The sequence below is a fragment of the Dermacentor andersoni genome, chromosome 4 (genome assembly GCF_023375885.2).
Source record: "Dermacentor andersoni chromosome 4, qqDerAnde1_hic_scaffold, whole genome shotgun sequence".
Classification (NCBI taxonomy): Eukaryota; Metazoa; Arthropoda; class Arachnida; order Ixodida; family Ixodidae; genus Dermacentor; species Dermacentor andersoni.
In genome coordinates, this window is record NC_092817.1 from 183168213 (window position 1) to 183182622 (window position 14410).

The 14410-nt window shown below is 46.1% G+C and overlaps 1 protein-coding gene across 3 annotated transcripts in view; it reads left to right on the top strand.

The window, feature by feature from the left end:
• pps (protein partner of snf) overlaps positions 1–14410 on the top strand; it is a 136648-nt gene that overhangs the window by 114981 nt on the left and 7257 nt on the right. For 2 of the 3 annotated variants that reach the window (XM_050177883.3, XM_050177885.3), the window contains 4 exons: positions 2066–2158; positions 3286–3481; positions 9475–9559; positions 10186–10420. In XM_050177883.3, coding sequence (XP_050033840.1) covers positions 2066–2158; positions 3286–3481; positions 9475–9559; positions 10186–10420 — 609 coding nt within the window. The remainder of the gene's footprint in view (positions 1–2065; positions 2159–3285; positions 3482–9474; positions 9560–10185; positions 10421–14410) is intronic. The other variant, XM_050177884.3, reaches the window with a different exon arrangement.

Below are 14410 nucleotides of genomic sequence, written 5' to 3' on the forward strand. Positions count from 1 at the left end.
CACGACAGCTCATTCAACAATCATTATGTTCCCACTTGATACGTCGCCATTCTGTAATGATCCCACATGTTACCTTGCGTGTGAACATGCCTGTCGCATAAATCTAGTGCCGCAAAGGGAAATTTGCTGTTGTACGTTGCTGCAAAGACGACATATGTATACGTTGAGACAAGTGACCAGTGCGTTGCAGCAGCCAGTCAATACGCTGAAACAAACAACCAGTACGTCACAACAAGCAATCAACACATTGCAACAAGGGACGTAAGTTGCACAAATCAGGTGCTGCACAATCATGTCTGGAGAAAACATGCACAGAGCAGTTGGTGAAGCACCCAGAGAATTATGCATTGGTTAAAACATACAGTGAACCACGCATACTGGGGCCCGCAAAGGTCCTGTACGAGTGTCGTAATTGCCAGTTCTCTTTAGTCAGCTTTGCTGCAAGGAGCTGTGTTACGCGGTGAAGCATACCAAGAGTAGAAAGGAGCCTCTGTCACGAAACATCCTACTACAGTAAAACCTCATTAATTCGATTTATTGCTTAATTCGATCCCGGCCATAGGTCCTGGCCAGTGCCCATGCATTTCTATGCATCCACACTTTCATTATTTCGATCCTAAAAATGGCCTTCACCAGATATTTAAAACTTGACCAATCAGCATGCACGTGCCTGACTCTTATGTTGGCCCCAATAGAGACCCCTTTAGTGGCAGCCTCTGTCATGGCAGAGCATAGGTACAATAAATGCATTGAACACACATAATCTCCCGTCAGAAATGCTCATTTTCGACCTGCCCTGGGGAGATTTTACCCAATTCTAACGTGCGCCTGTTCTTTTTCACTTTTTTTTTTTTCCAGGAAATTATGTCAAAAATTGCTTGCGTGGCGCCTGGCAATTTTCAGTGTGAAGAAAAGGAACCAAAACTGCCTTTACTGCGTTTATATGTTTTACCACAGAACACGGGCGCATTGTGACGAAGCTGACTAGGCAATCAGTTGCACCACGGCCAGCTGCCGTTGTGCAACACATATTTTGTTAAACCCTTGCCCATGTTTCTTGTTGAAAAATTGGGTGCGGGTTACATTTCTACTCTGTTTAGAAGTGTTGATGTCAATTCGTTTTTCTTCTTTGGACACATAAAAAGTGGCCACACGTTTGATTCAGGGGCTTGTTAGAATTAGAAAAATACTGCCAAATTAATAAGCTGTGTATTTTCCTATTCTTTTCTACATCCTGTTTAATTTGACCCGTTGGATGATTCGTTCGATTTCAATCATCCCATCTGGGTCAAATGATTGGAAGTAGACTGTACGTGTTCCTTAATTAAACACGCGTGCACATGCCTTGCCTGGTTGCAGCACTAGCGCCGTAACAACTGCACTGAGAGCCTTGCAGAGCTGTTTGTGACATTGCTGTGGCCATTTGTGGCCCTCCTCACTGCTGCAATTTCCGAGCCGTTGCGGTCTTTTTCTGCATTCCCTCGAAAAGGGCATCAACGGCATTCTACCATATATTGTGTTTTGCTTGCATTCATGAACATTTATTGCATAGGCCCACTTGGCAGGTTCATTTCTATTTTTCTTTATTTCCATCAATTTCTGCTTGCTTCCACCATGTCTACAGCAGTCAAGGTGTCCAAAAGCATGCCCAGTGCCAGCCTTGAAATAACGTGGCCTGGGGTGCAGGCTTACAGTTCTTAGCGATTCCCGCAACTAACTATTTAGCCTTAATGTCATGCTTAGAAAGAGCAGTCATTGACAAATTCTGTTGTTGGCCCTCCTGGAAGAAGCCAGTTGTATTAGTTCTTAAAAGGTGTAGGTTGTAGCGATCGCGCGTTCCTGTTGAACTTTTTCGCCTAGACACAGTGGAATGGTACATCGATTTACAAACTTTGACGAACATAAAATGCAGATTTATGTTTGTGCAAGTTTGCTAAGAAATTTGATTAAAATGGTACCGAGACTGGCTACTTTTTGTGCATTCTTGAGTGCATTTAGCTCTGGCATTGCACGAGATGTGTGACTTGCCGTCTGACTCTGTTTGATGGCTGGGGGGCCTGACAAGCAGGATATCCCGGATACAATACAAGTCTGCGGCCGCATCATACCTGACCAGGTGTGGGACTACCTGAGCAAGATCAAGCAGTCCGGCAACAAGGTGGGTCATTCTCCCTCTGCCTCACTGCTGCTGTGGAAGAAGAAAAATAGCCTTCGCACGTGTATGTCAATCTCGGTAACTGATACACAAAGATAGCACGAAGTGAGTTCTCACACTCTTACTAGGGGCTTGTTTGTTAGCTGTCCATCTCCGTGTTCTCACCGAAGCCGTGGTTGTACAGCCGCATTGGGGCTAGCATGCCGGCTGTGTTGCTGGTTGCTTTTTACCAGCGCAGCCAAACGTACTCCTAGCTGATCTTCAGCATGGAGCCAGTACATTATACATGAAAAACATAAATTATGACTTACTGGCTGAAATAACCACATAAAGGAGGTCTTGTATATTTGTGCGAGGTGTGTGCTAGGTAACTTTTGTTTTATAATCATTGATAGTTATGTTTCAAAGCCGAAATTTGGAACTTCGATGCAGGTTGAATTGCTGATTAATACCAAGCATGTCACCACACAAAAACGGCTGCAAAACGCAAAGGGCTACCTTGTATGCTGCATCAAGCTATCCTGTGCAGATTTCCCACTTTGCACTTCATACTAAGCAGAGTCCAGAGCAACCGCAGTTGGAATAATCTGGTCGAAAATGCACAACACTGCAATTGAGACCATGAAAAACTTAAAGTAAAGCAACATTTTGATAAAGCAATTTTGTTATAGCGTGGGCTCGCTGTATATTGAATTAGCATGTGCCACGTCGAGCTTGCAGGTGCTTTTTTTAATTTCAATGTAAATGTGTTCATACATTTGTCCCACCAGTGCACACTGAAAAAGAACATAGTAATACATGGGACAGGGATGGAACCAAACCGTCGAAACCATGTCGAGAGGGGATCCAACACGTAACGGCACAGTGTAAACATGCCTGCCTGCATGTGCGTGCCTTTATTTTCTGGACGCGGCTGGCCCACTGTGGACGCAGGGTGCACCAACTTGTACATGCAGCATTGCAGTGAAAGATTACTTCTTCTGTCTTGGTGTGAGATGACCCGCTGAATATGCTTCCTAGTGTTGTCGCACCGTCCACTGCTTTTACCGGCACAGAGTGGGTGTCCAACGAGAGCTGGTGCCCCGCGGTGTAGTTTGCACCCGAGATGACACGATGCCGCGTGTGCGCAGGAGCTGCTGGTGGTGCGCTTCCAGCCTGCGAACGATGAGGAACGGCGGCCCTACCGGGAGCTCTACACGTACCTGAACTCGCGCAAGCGGTGCGGCGTAGTGGGTAACCTGTCGCGCATGCTCAAGGACTTCTACATCCTGCCGCTGCCTTCGCACAGCCCCGTGCCCACCGTACTCATGCCTTTCGACGGGCCTGGTCAGTCTGCTAACCCGATTGGGGTCTTGTCCTGTTAACTGTTGTCCTGTTGTCCCAGTTTAGCAACATAACTGGTGCTGAGCTCTGACGGTGGAATGGGGCACTTGAGAAAAAGGAAGCTGGGCTTCCATGTCACATGGGGGCATGTGATTTTGAAAGTCAAGTTCCATATTGCTTCATGGATTTCGATGAAAAGTGCCACATATGTTTAGAATGTCTCCCTGATGCTTCATTAAAAGTTTCAGTGTGATACTTTGAGAACATATTATTAATTTTATTGAGGAGAATTTTTTTCCCTCGAACTTTCTAGAAGGCCTGGAGAGCTTAAAGAATGCAATGGGAGGCTCATTGAGTATTGACTGCATAGCTAAATGTGGGCTGAAGGTCGTGACAGTCCGGCCTTTTCTTTTTCTTCTTTTTCTTTTTTTTTTCTTTTTTTTCAACACAAATTTTTGGAGTGTCATTTTTTATGTTACATTCACGTCAAGCAGACTTTTGGGGTGGACGAAAGCCGCATCATAAATTTATAAAAAGTCAAGATAAAGAAGTGAGACTGTCACAACCTGCACTGTAGCCCAAGGAACGCGGCAAAAAGAAAAAGTCGGAAATAGGCTAAACTGGAAGAAATCAGCTCCATAAACTGAGCAAAAAGACAAAAAACAGTTTTGAGAAAACAGCTCTCAAAGTTTCACCTTCTCTTCAGTTCTCTAAAAGACACCAAATTTGTAGTCTTTGGAGTGTTTTGCGATGTGGGGCTTCTTGGACATGTGGCCTCTGATCTGGTGTGCCCTGGTTTGCTTCCCCCCCTTTTACCGCCTTTCTTTTTGTATGGTCTTCTTTGCTGCTGCTCTACGAAGAGCATGGTGCCTGGGTTTCAAACGAAGTGAGGTGCAGGACTCTGTATGGGCATGAATATAGTTCCAGTGTTGTACCTGCAGGCTGCCTCATTGATGGGAGCCTCCAGTGCAATCAGTGAAGCATTTTTTTTTTCCTTTGGTAGAATCGAAGATGTTACTAAATGAAGGCTCTCGGCAGGCTTCCAAGGCATCTTCCCTTGACAATGGCTGTGGAACTTAGGATCAGAGAGCTACTGATAGATGTGCAGTTGCTAGGTGCTTTCCAGCTTGTGCTTTTGGATAATGCCACGATCACTTCTGCACCCAGGTGTCTGTGCCAGCCCAAGGGGACTAGTGAACAGGAGCTCATGATGAGGTTCTCTTCGTGAAGGGGTGGTATGATATACATTGTTACGAGATATCGTGACAATGTAATAATAGGGTCAGTGCTCAATGTGCTTGGTTGGAAGACCGAGGGGCCGATGTGTGAAATGCCGAGCCGCGGGCTCGAGGAGTCGATGCTCGATGGTCTTAGTCGCGCAGTTGGAGGCGCCGATGCATGAAATCTTTAGGTGAGGGTCCGAGAAGTTCACGCGGGATGTGCTTAGGTTCAGTCCAAGGATGGCGTGTGCAATGTGCTTGGTCCCGAATTCCGAAACACTGAGTGCTAAAAGGCTTAGCCGCATGTCCGAGGATTCCAGGCGCGAATCTTGGTCACGAAGTCCGTGTCACCAGTCCTCGTAATGCTTAGCCGCAAGCCTGAGACATCCACAGACAGAGAGATCGGCCATGCTATTGCGATGTCCGTGTAGTGCCCGCTTTGACACGTCGAGATTACGGCAAGTGGAGGCTGTCCAGACTCGCGACTTGCAAAGAGTCAAGCAGACGATGCAAGCTTCGGACCAATAGCAAACTGCGCTGGAGTCACAGGGCGGGCGCAGCCAATCACAGACTCCAGCACGACCTTCAATCATTTGCTTTTTGTGTGCTTGTTTCTGTGTGGAGGAGATAGCTGAAGCGGCAAATTTGAAGACTGAGAAATGCGCTTTCTGACAAGACCTCGGTTGCGCCGTTCCAGAGATATTGTGGCTTGGAAAACGCTGTTCTTTCTTGATTTCCTCAAAATTTTTCGCCACCTTGACCGATAAAACAAATTATTTAGAGCACTTCTACGTGGTCTACAGTGATGATATTTCAGAATCAGATAGAAAAAAAGTTAACTGAAAATGTGATTTTCAAGAAATCGTTTTTCTGGCCATTTTTCGCTATGTGAAAGCCGCGACCCTCCATAAGTAGTTGTTCAACATAAGCTTGTCAATGTGTCACTATTTTTGACTTAAAAAGCCAGTGCTTTATACACGTTTACGACGAGGTAGAAGAATTCAAGTAAGGTGAGCTGACCAGCTGCAGTGACTTGGTGGCTGTGGTGTTGTGGTGCTAAGCGCGAGGTCGCTGGATCAAATCCCGGCCCCGGCAGCCACATTTCGGTGGGGCAAAAGGCAAAAATGCCCGTGTCCCATGCATTGGGGGCATGTTAAAGATCCTGGTGGCCAAAATTAATAATAGAGTCCCCCACTACGGCGTGCCTCATGATTGCATCACGGTTTCCGCATGTAAAGCCCCAGAATTCAGTTGAATTTGATAAAGGGAGCTGTGGGAGCGAGATGCGGTAAAGGGAGCGAGATGCGGCTGTGCCAAAGTAAATAGACCACCTGCAAAAACTTGGTTCCTGCATGCAAATGGTGCAAGCATTCCCTTAGTAAAATTCTTGGGCCAGTGGATACATTTTCACACAGCTCCTGCTTCCAACGTTTAAATCCTGTTCAGTGACTGAATTCATTGCAGTTTGAGTACTAGGCATACAAAAGTTTAGTTGCACTGACAGGTCAGTATTCAATTTGATTTTCCTACTCGAACATTTGTGCACTGCTGCTTCTCTGTGGGGTGAGATTATGCAAGCTTCTCGCTTTCAGAATGTTTGCTTTGCCTCCTACATCACCGAGTAGGACGTGTTCAGTTGGTGCTCCCACCTCACCGAGCAGACGACCGCTGACCAAAGCGCGGCGTTGGCGAACAACGAAAGCGTAAGCCAACATTCGGAAAGCAAGATGCTCACGCACTCTCCCTCCCGATGTTTGCCAAGTGTGTGTTAACTTCATAAAGTATTAAAATATCGGCTTAAGAAGTGAACAACTTGGCAAAGGTCAAAGGTCTTTGAGGCCTACTGAGGAATTGCTTTGGATGAGTTCATTGGCACCGGACGCAGGATGAGTTTGGACCAGTGGCGCCTTTGTGACAGCGCAGCGAAGGTAATGGCATGTGACAACCGGGCCGGGCGCAGCAGGCACTGCTGCCAGCTGCGTCAATTTAGGATGTTTCATCATTTTTTCCGTTTTCGTTACCGAAATACCACGTAAAACCAAATCTGCTCAAACATGTTGCGTTTCTGAGTGCACAAACAGTTACTTAAGCATGACTGAAGCTGGTTAGGCTATTCACTTTAATCGTTTTTCATCCTGGTATCGCATTTTTCAGGTGGAAAGACTGTATATGTGTGGTCTGTAGGCAACAGCACATGCAGTGCTCAGAAATAGAAATGTGATACTCAAAACACATGGTCACCGGCGCTTTTTGCACCAACTGTAAGCACTGGGGGTGCCAAACTGATGCATCGTGGGGTACAGTGAAAGTAAGAACCTTCGGGATGCATTGTGACTGCATTCGGTCCCACGGCAATCACCTAGCGCTCATCTGTGGTGCGGAAAAAAAAAGAGAAAAAAAAAGCAGCTGCGGCCGGGCACTTTGAGTATTGCGCTTCAATCGCTGAGCACTGTACGTACATTTCCGACGCTGCTTTGCTATGGAATAGTTGTTCTAACATAAAAGAGCCGTTCATACTCAAGAGCTTCGTGTCCCATGTGAATTGCCTGTCTTCACCTCCACGGGTGTAATGGCTCCGGAACTTCAGCACCAAAGGCAAACTCTGATTCGTAGTTGTCAGTTTGCTGTCTTATCAATGTATCAGCCTTTTCTTTATAGGGTGTATTTTCCTTCCACTCGCTTCCCAACTCTAGTTCCGCGTAGTACGTGATTGTTTGCTGGGCAGTGACGGAGAACGCAAACGCAGGGGCATGTTCACATTCGCCGCCACCGACTGCTCTCGTCGCGCTAAGCTGTGTGAAATGGACCATGACTGTATATTGGGCTAGATTATAAGACATTAAAAATGGCAAAGTATTGCAAAGATAAAAAGAATTGCAACAGACAGTGAACTGGAACTTACTGGCACATGTGCAATCGGCAAAGCAGAACAAGAAACAGGAAAAGGGAGATTACGTCTCATTTTTTTGTTCATGACTTTTGTGTTCTTCGCCTTTTTACATGATTTAATTAGACATGCGAAAATGTTAACATGCACAACAAAATAACATCTGGAATATAACTTTTGGAGTTCACCGTCTTGCCTTGCCGCGGTAAGCTCTGTTCACATGGTGCATTTGCATCGCAATTTGCGGTCGTTTCCTGCTCTATGTACACCAGATGCCGCGATGCCTCACACAAGTGAGCACCTTTCTCAAAAGCAGACACATGAAAATGCGTTTTCCGGTACGCCAGCCCTTAAGACCTGCAGTGCGAAAGCACTCGAAGCACTGAGCACCTTCGTCCCGTCGTCTGCTTCACATGCTGATGCTCTGACGGCTGCCGTTCACCAGCACATCGCTGCTGCATTACGATGGCCGCCCGGTGCCTAGTGGCTCGTGCTATTGCGTACTTTGCTGTGAAGCTTCGATTGGCCAAACCGAGGGTAACAGAGAGAACAGAAACACCACTCTCATGGTCGTGGGTGTGCACATTGGTTCAACAGCAAACCAGGGGAATGTTTGGGCAGGCCACATACACTGGAATCCCATGTGGATGACCGGTTAGCAGCTGTCACAGAGATGGCGAAAGCTGTTTTCTCAAGACTGTGTTTATTGCTCCCTGTCTTGACTGTAGCAAGCAATGGTGCACATTGTAGCAACGACTTCAGATATCTTCAGTTATCTTTTGTTGGTATAGTTCTTGAGCCACACTAGGTGTGATGACATCCTTAATTGTGTGTGTGTGTATGTTATTACTATTTCGTGTAACAGAAATGCACCATGTTGGCAACAGTGTCTCACATGCAAGTGTTCAAGGAGCCCATAATAAAGAAACTAACATAGGACATTTTTTGTTTAACGTTAGCATAATAGCAGGGTTAAGGGAAATACCATTACCATTCTACAAACGAAATTTGCGGGGAGGTTTAGTGTAGCGTTGTTTACGTCCCTGGAATGCTATTCACATACGATTTAAATTTCGCATTCATGGTGTGCGTAATTGACTTTATATATTTGCCAAGCTTTTCATGTGCGTGCAAAAAGTGCTAGAAGCAGCACAATGACACCCTGGAGCACATTTTATTTGTACTTTCCATGCCTGGCGATCCGCGACAAAATTGGTACAAGCCTGCTGTCCATGACTTTGGAATGTCCGATCTTCAAGACCGTGTGCCATCACGCCCAATTCTCGACCTCAGCGATAGGTGGCGCTTCCATCCCAGAAGGTTTTCTTGTTAGGCCTCAAAACGTTCAAAATGAGAAGTGATCTCAAAAACTTCACTAAGCTATCCATAATACACTGTTGTAAAAGCGGCCTGAAACTTAGCTAAAGCCGTTCTGTACACTCATTTGCTACAAACGAAGTAAATTCTGCAACAGCAACACCAAATTCAGTTCAAAGCTGACTGCTGGCACTGCTGCCATGTTGCCATGCTATTTACGTAAGCCACACAAAGCAGGTAACGTTAAACCTGAAAAGTAGCATGTATACGCTGAACAGTATAGCTCCTTTAGCGTTCTGTGCATGTGCATTTCGAAACCACTGTTGCGCTTAACGTGCTAAACTAAAACTGTCTCTTGGCAAGTTCGGCCATCTAATATTGAAAAAACTGCAACTAGAAGCACACTGACAGACGTGCTCAGCATCTGCTATATTGGTATGACAATTACACGAGTCAGTGGTAGAGAAAGGGTTAAATTTCCCAGCAGCACGCAAAAGGGTCAATTCAAACAAGAAAGAGCGTAGAGAAACTGATGTTCTCATCTTGTCTGTTGTGTCGACCTTTCTTCACAGGTCTGCAGTCCGGTCGGCCACACATGCTTTTGGGCATCATAGTGCGACACAAGAACCGCCTCAGGCCGCCCTCTGGCAAATCCAGGCAAGTGCACAGCAGTGCTCTTTGTGAGCAGCTGGGGCCTTCTGCTTTTGACAACACACTGCCCTCCCTCCTTGGACTCGTAGGCGTTAAGACTGGGGCTTGTCAGCAAAGTATTGTAAACGGCTTGGGCATTGAGAGCAAACACTTGTGGGGCTTAGTTCTCATGGGAGTGATTGTGCCTGAAATGTGTTACGTGATTGTTATGCTTATGTATGCCAGAAAAAAAAAACCAGCTGAAAAGTCAAACAAGGACGGTGCATCCCATTTCTCACAGGAGCCGCACTTCTTAGCTGCAGAGATAACGTTGAGCCTTTAAGCCCCTCTAAAAATTGAACAGTGCAAACTTTGGCAAAGGAGAAGCTAGGGGATGCATTTTCAGTAATAGCCTGCTTTGGCTCATGCTCTTCAGTGCACCATCATTGGTGTTCTCAGATAAAGAACAGCACTTCCTTTGTGTGAATTGATAGCTACAGTGACAAGCTTGTCAAGCTTCATGTTTCTACTGTCCTCTGCTGCAAGGCTGCGGGATCTACACTTGTGCATTCTCTTTAGCAGTGTTCATGTGGAGCTGCTTGCACCCAAGGTATTTGACCAGGGCTGACAGATTTAGCGCATCTGCTGTGCAGGTTGTCGTGGTCCGATCGCTCGGAGGCAGTGTCGCTGACGCCTCCGCTGGCAGAGACCTCTGTGGGTGCCCACTCGGATGACGAGGAGCCTTACGAACCCTCGTACACGCCACCTTTGGAGAAACGGCCAAGGCAAGCCCGGCTTCAACAGACATCGTCCGCATCATCTGTTGCAGAGGAAAGGACGCCGTTGGCAGACGACGAGGATGTGCCCTACGACCCCGAGGAGAATGAGGTAGGCACGAGTGCCAGCTTAGTTAACGCAACACCTGGTTAAGACCCAACCTGTCCGTAAGGGTGCCAAGAAGTTCTCAGCAGTGCCCATTTTTCCAGGTTTTGGAGTGTCTTCTATGATCTATGTAAATTCTGTGCAAATTTATAAGGTGGTACAAATATTTTAAATCTTAAGTACAAATCGAATCAAAGTAAATTGCGGAGGAATGTTTCAACACTTCATTAGATTCTAAATAAGTGCTTCTAATACATATGATACAGAAGTAAATGATAACGCATTTTATTTAGGTAAAAAATATAGTCCCTCTCGATAGTGACTCATTATTTTGCATGAAAGCTATGAAAGTATTCACAAAACAAGCGAAATGATAATTCGCTTGTTTTGAATTCGGTCCTTATTTAGCACCTCGGCTTCAGCATAGCATTTCAGTTCTCTTACTTATTCTGTGCCATGGCGTTCAGTGGATGGCTTTGTTGAACAGCTGAAATCCCGCCTTATAAACGTGTAAAGCCAGACAGACAGCGAACGTGGCCTTTTTATGTGAGAAATCATCCTGGAGATATGCTCAGCACCTGTGACTACGATGCCTCCATGCTCAGTCTGCAATCAAAGAAGGTTGAGTTCGTGGTTAAAGCACAGTTGCTTGGATGCGTCTCCAGAGAAGGCAACAACCATGTGACTGATGCTAGGTTGGTCACTAACCTGAACATCATTCAGAGATTCATGTGTTATTGTATTACACTAACCAATAAAGATATTTAGTTCGAATTCACTAAACCCTTTGAGAACATGCACCTCAGTGTAACTACCAGAAAAAGCGGGTCACCTGCTGCTCTTGATAATGAGGAGTTGAAGACGCATTTCATGCACATTTTTAAAAGAACAGCGGGAGGGCAATAGCAAGTAGATCAGCAGGCAATGTTACAAGAAGTGGTTTATAGAAAACTGGTGCCGCATTTTCCTCCTAGTGGTAAGCAAAATAATGTGTTAATGTTCCCTCAGGGAAGTTTTATTATCATGGTCAATGCACTTTACCACTCCATGAAACTTGAAGATGAGCCGTGAATGCTTTCCCTAAAAAAAAGGAATTAATGACTGGCTCTTATTTAAACAATACTGCTTACAACCAACTTTGTAACTGCATGTGTACGTTGTCTTCACTCCCCAGCAGATGACACGACCACAGATAAACAAGCTATGGGAGGTTACCGTGTGGTTGAGCGCTCATACTCTCCGAATTGGCTCACAAAGCCCTGGGAAATTGATGGCTTGCACGGCAAGGTCGTTTCTTCACAAGGGAATGCTACTTTAGGTTTCTTACCGTGAAAATCTGCAGTGAACATTCAATACAGAGAATGAGTCGCAGTTTGTGAACAGTTTATAGTGCCTATATCGGCCCCTATGGTGCCTGAAATAAGGCTTTAAATGCCTTTTTTAGGCACCTAATACTCGCACTTTTAGTGCCCGAAAATCTGGCCTCTAAAGGCCAAGCTACACGTACACTTGCCGGCGTGTGAGAGCTCGCGCACGTCCACTTCGCTTACATTTTCTCCTTGGCAGACATTTCGTATTTTTCAGAGGCAGCCAGAGCGCCGATATTTGTCTGGAGAAGATAGACAGTTTTAGAACAGCATTTGTTGCCTTACTTATATTAAATGCGAGCACCTTTGCAGGACGTTTTCGTGTGCGTCCACTCAAGACTTTAGTTTAACATACGGGAACACAAACTCAAGGCAGCTTTATTGAGCGTGATGTTAAAAACTAATTTCGCTCAAACAGAAAAGGCAGCAGCCATGGAACCTTCCACTGTCAGATCCAGTGACTGAGCGTGATGCAACACATACATGGTGACAAGCTCTGCAAGTGCCAACACGGAAATCTTGACGTCATAATTCGCACAGTGTTCAGCCCCAAGAAATGTTCTCTCTTATTTTCTCGGTCATCACATTATGGAGATGAGCGCAAGCACCATACATTACTGCATCTTTGGTATACATTACTTTGTCCACAACATGGGTGAAATCGCACTTGTGGAACTGTTCCTAAAAGCGCCCTTTGCCCATAGTGGTGCCAGCTGCTGTTGTTGTTGGCGCTGAGAACAATGATGCTTTAGGCCCCTATGATTTATGGTTCAGAACAAAGAAGTAAGGGTGCTTGTTGATCTTCTCTGAAGCAGAAATATCGCCGCTATTTGGTGCAGTCTTCGCTTATTCACCATCGGAGATGAGCTTCCACTAACCATGCCGCTTACCTTTTGCAACTTGCAAACACGCAGTAACAGATACCTGCATCTCCTCATTGCACAAACTGAATGCTACAGTGACAGTTTTTCACTCTGTATGCTTTATTTTTTGCGCGCTGTTGCTACAAGTAGCAGACAACATGCGCTGCTGAAAACCGTTGTAGTGAACACAGCGCCACTTTTTCTTCGTGATGCGGAGAAGTGGTGAACTACGCTTCATACTGGTCGGTCGACACCCCTACTCCTCTAGCCACCATAATCCTGTTCTTATGCGAACACGTCTCCTTAGGCCTAAAGGCACCAGAATTGCAGAACGATCTCGCAAACTGAATGCACTCTGTGCTCATAAGTAACGTTTCAGGTGAGTTCAGAAAAAGGGAGTACTCATTTCAGTAGCTTCTGGCGATCAACATGTGTGAAAACGTAGCCATCCCGAGAATTCACGCTGTAGGTGGGGGCCATGGGTACCGCCATGTTGGACAACACTTTTTCTTAGCGTGTGTAAACATTAGATACCTGTGCTCGCTCTGTGCTTTGAGGCATATGATCTGACCTTCATGCGTGAGGTGCATGGGTGGGAGTTTTCTCACGCCGTCAAACGTACATGTAGTTTGGCCTTAACCATGATGTGTTCGTTTCATGAATGCCGAAAACAATAAAAAAATTAACCGACGCTAACGGTACTCCCTAATGCGAAATTTGAGCGCAGCTGTACATATACCATACAGTGCAGTCCACTTATAACGATATCAATATAGACGAAAAATATGATCGTTATAACCGATGATCGCTATATCTGGACTGCAGTTATCAAAAAAAAAAAAAATTTTAAAACGCGTTTGCGCTCTTTACCTTTGCAGCTCTGAACTCGAATTCGCTACTTGCTCTAAAGAATAGATGATGTATACAGTAGGCCGTGAAAAACAAACTTTATTTCTAGCGCCAATGACCGTGTCAAGGATTAGGCGCGCCGAAGTAGTCCGAAATCTGCACTTGCTTTTGCGGCAGCTTCAGCTTCACAACCGCGGTGTGCATGGATTCCAGCTGCTGCGCGAACACTGGCGGCAATCCTTTAGCATGCATAAAATCAATTAAGGAGTCGATCGACGACAGTGCACTTTGCATGGACATCGTGGTCGAGGTCAAGGAGCCACTGTCGATCTCGTTGTCACTGTCGCTGATGCCGTCGCCACCGTCGCACAACTTTGCGTCTGTTGAGACAGCACATCTTCGGCGATCGCCTCGTCGGTGACCTCATCGCAGAACGAGGCAGCACTGTCTGCAGTCAAAAACTCCTCCTTCGACACACCACCTGTGTCACCAGTAGGAACGAGCTCCCAGAGCTCGGTTATGTCAGCGACTTCCACCGGGTCGGTCTCAGCGGGTTGGGGAAGTTCGTCCTTACGCACAAAGCCCGCCTTCTTTAAGCCATTGGTGATGAACCACTGGCAAGGCGCCTCTTCAACATCGGCGTACAAGGGGTCTCTAACCCCTTTTCCGCTGATCGGAATGGCCGCTGATAGCTCCTGCCTTCACAATCGCGGTGCTCCCGGTTTTCAAGATGGTTGATATCGTTAACTGGACGAGCTCATACTTCTTCACGAGGGCGCTCACCTTGAAGCCGCATCGAGAGTCCTGCAAAATATCCATCTTCGTGTCAAGCGACACAGCTTTGCGCTTTGTCGGCGCCATCTTCGAACTGGGTTGAACCGTTGGTTGGACGCTGCTTCGGTGGCGTCAGCCTGCTA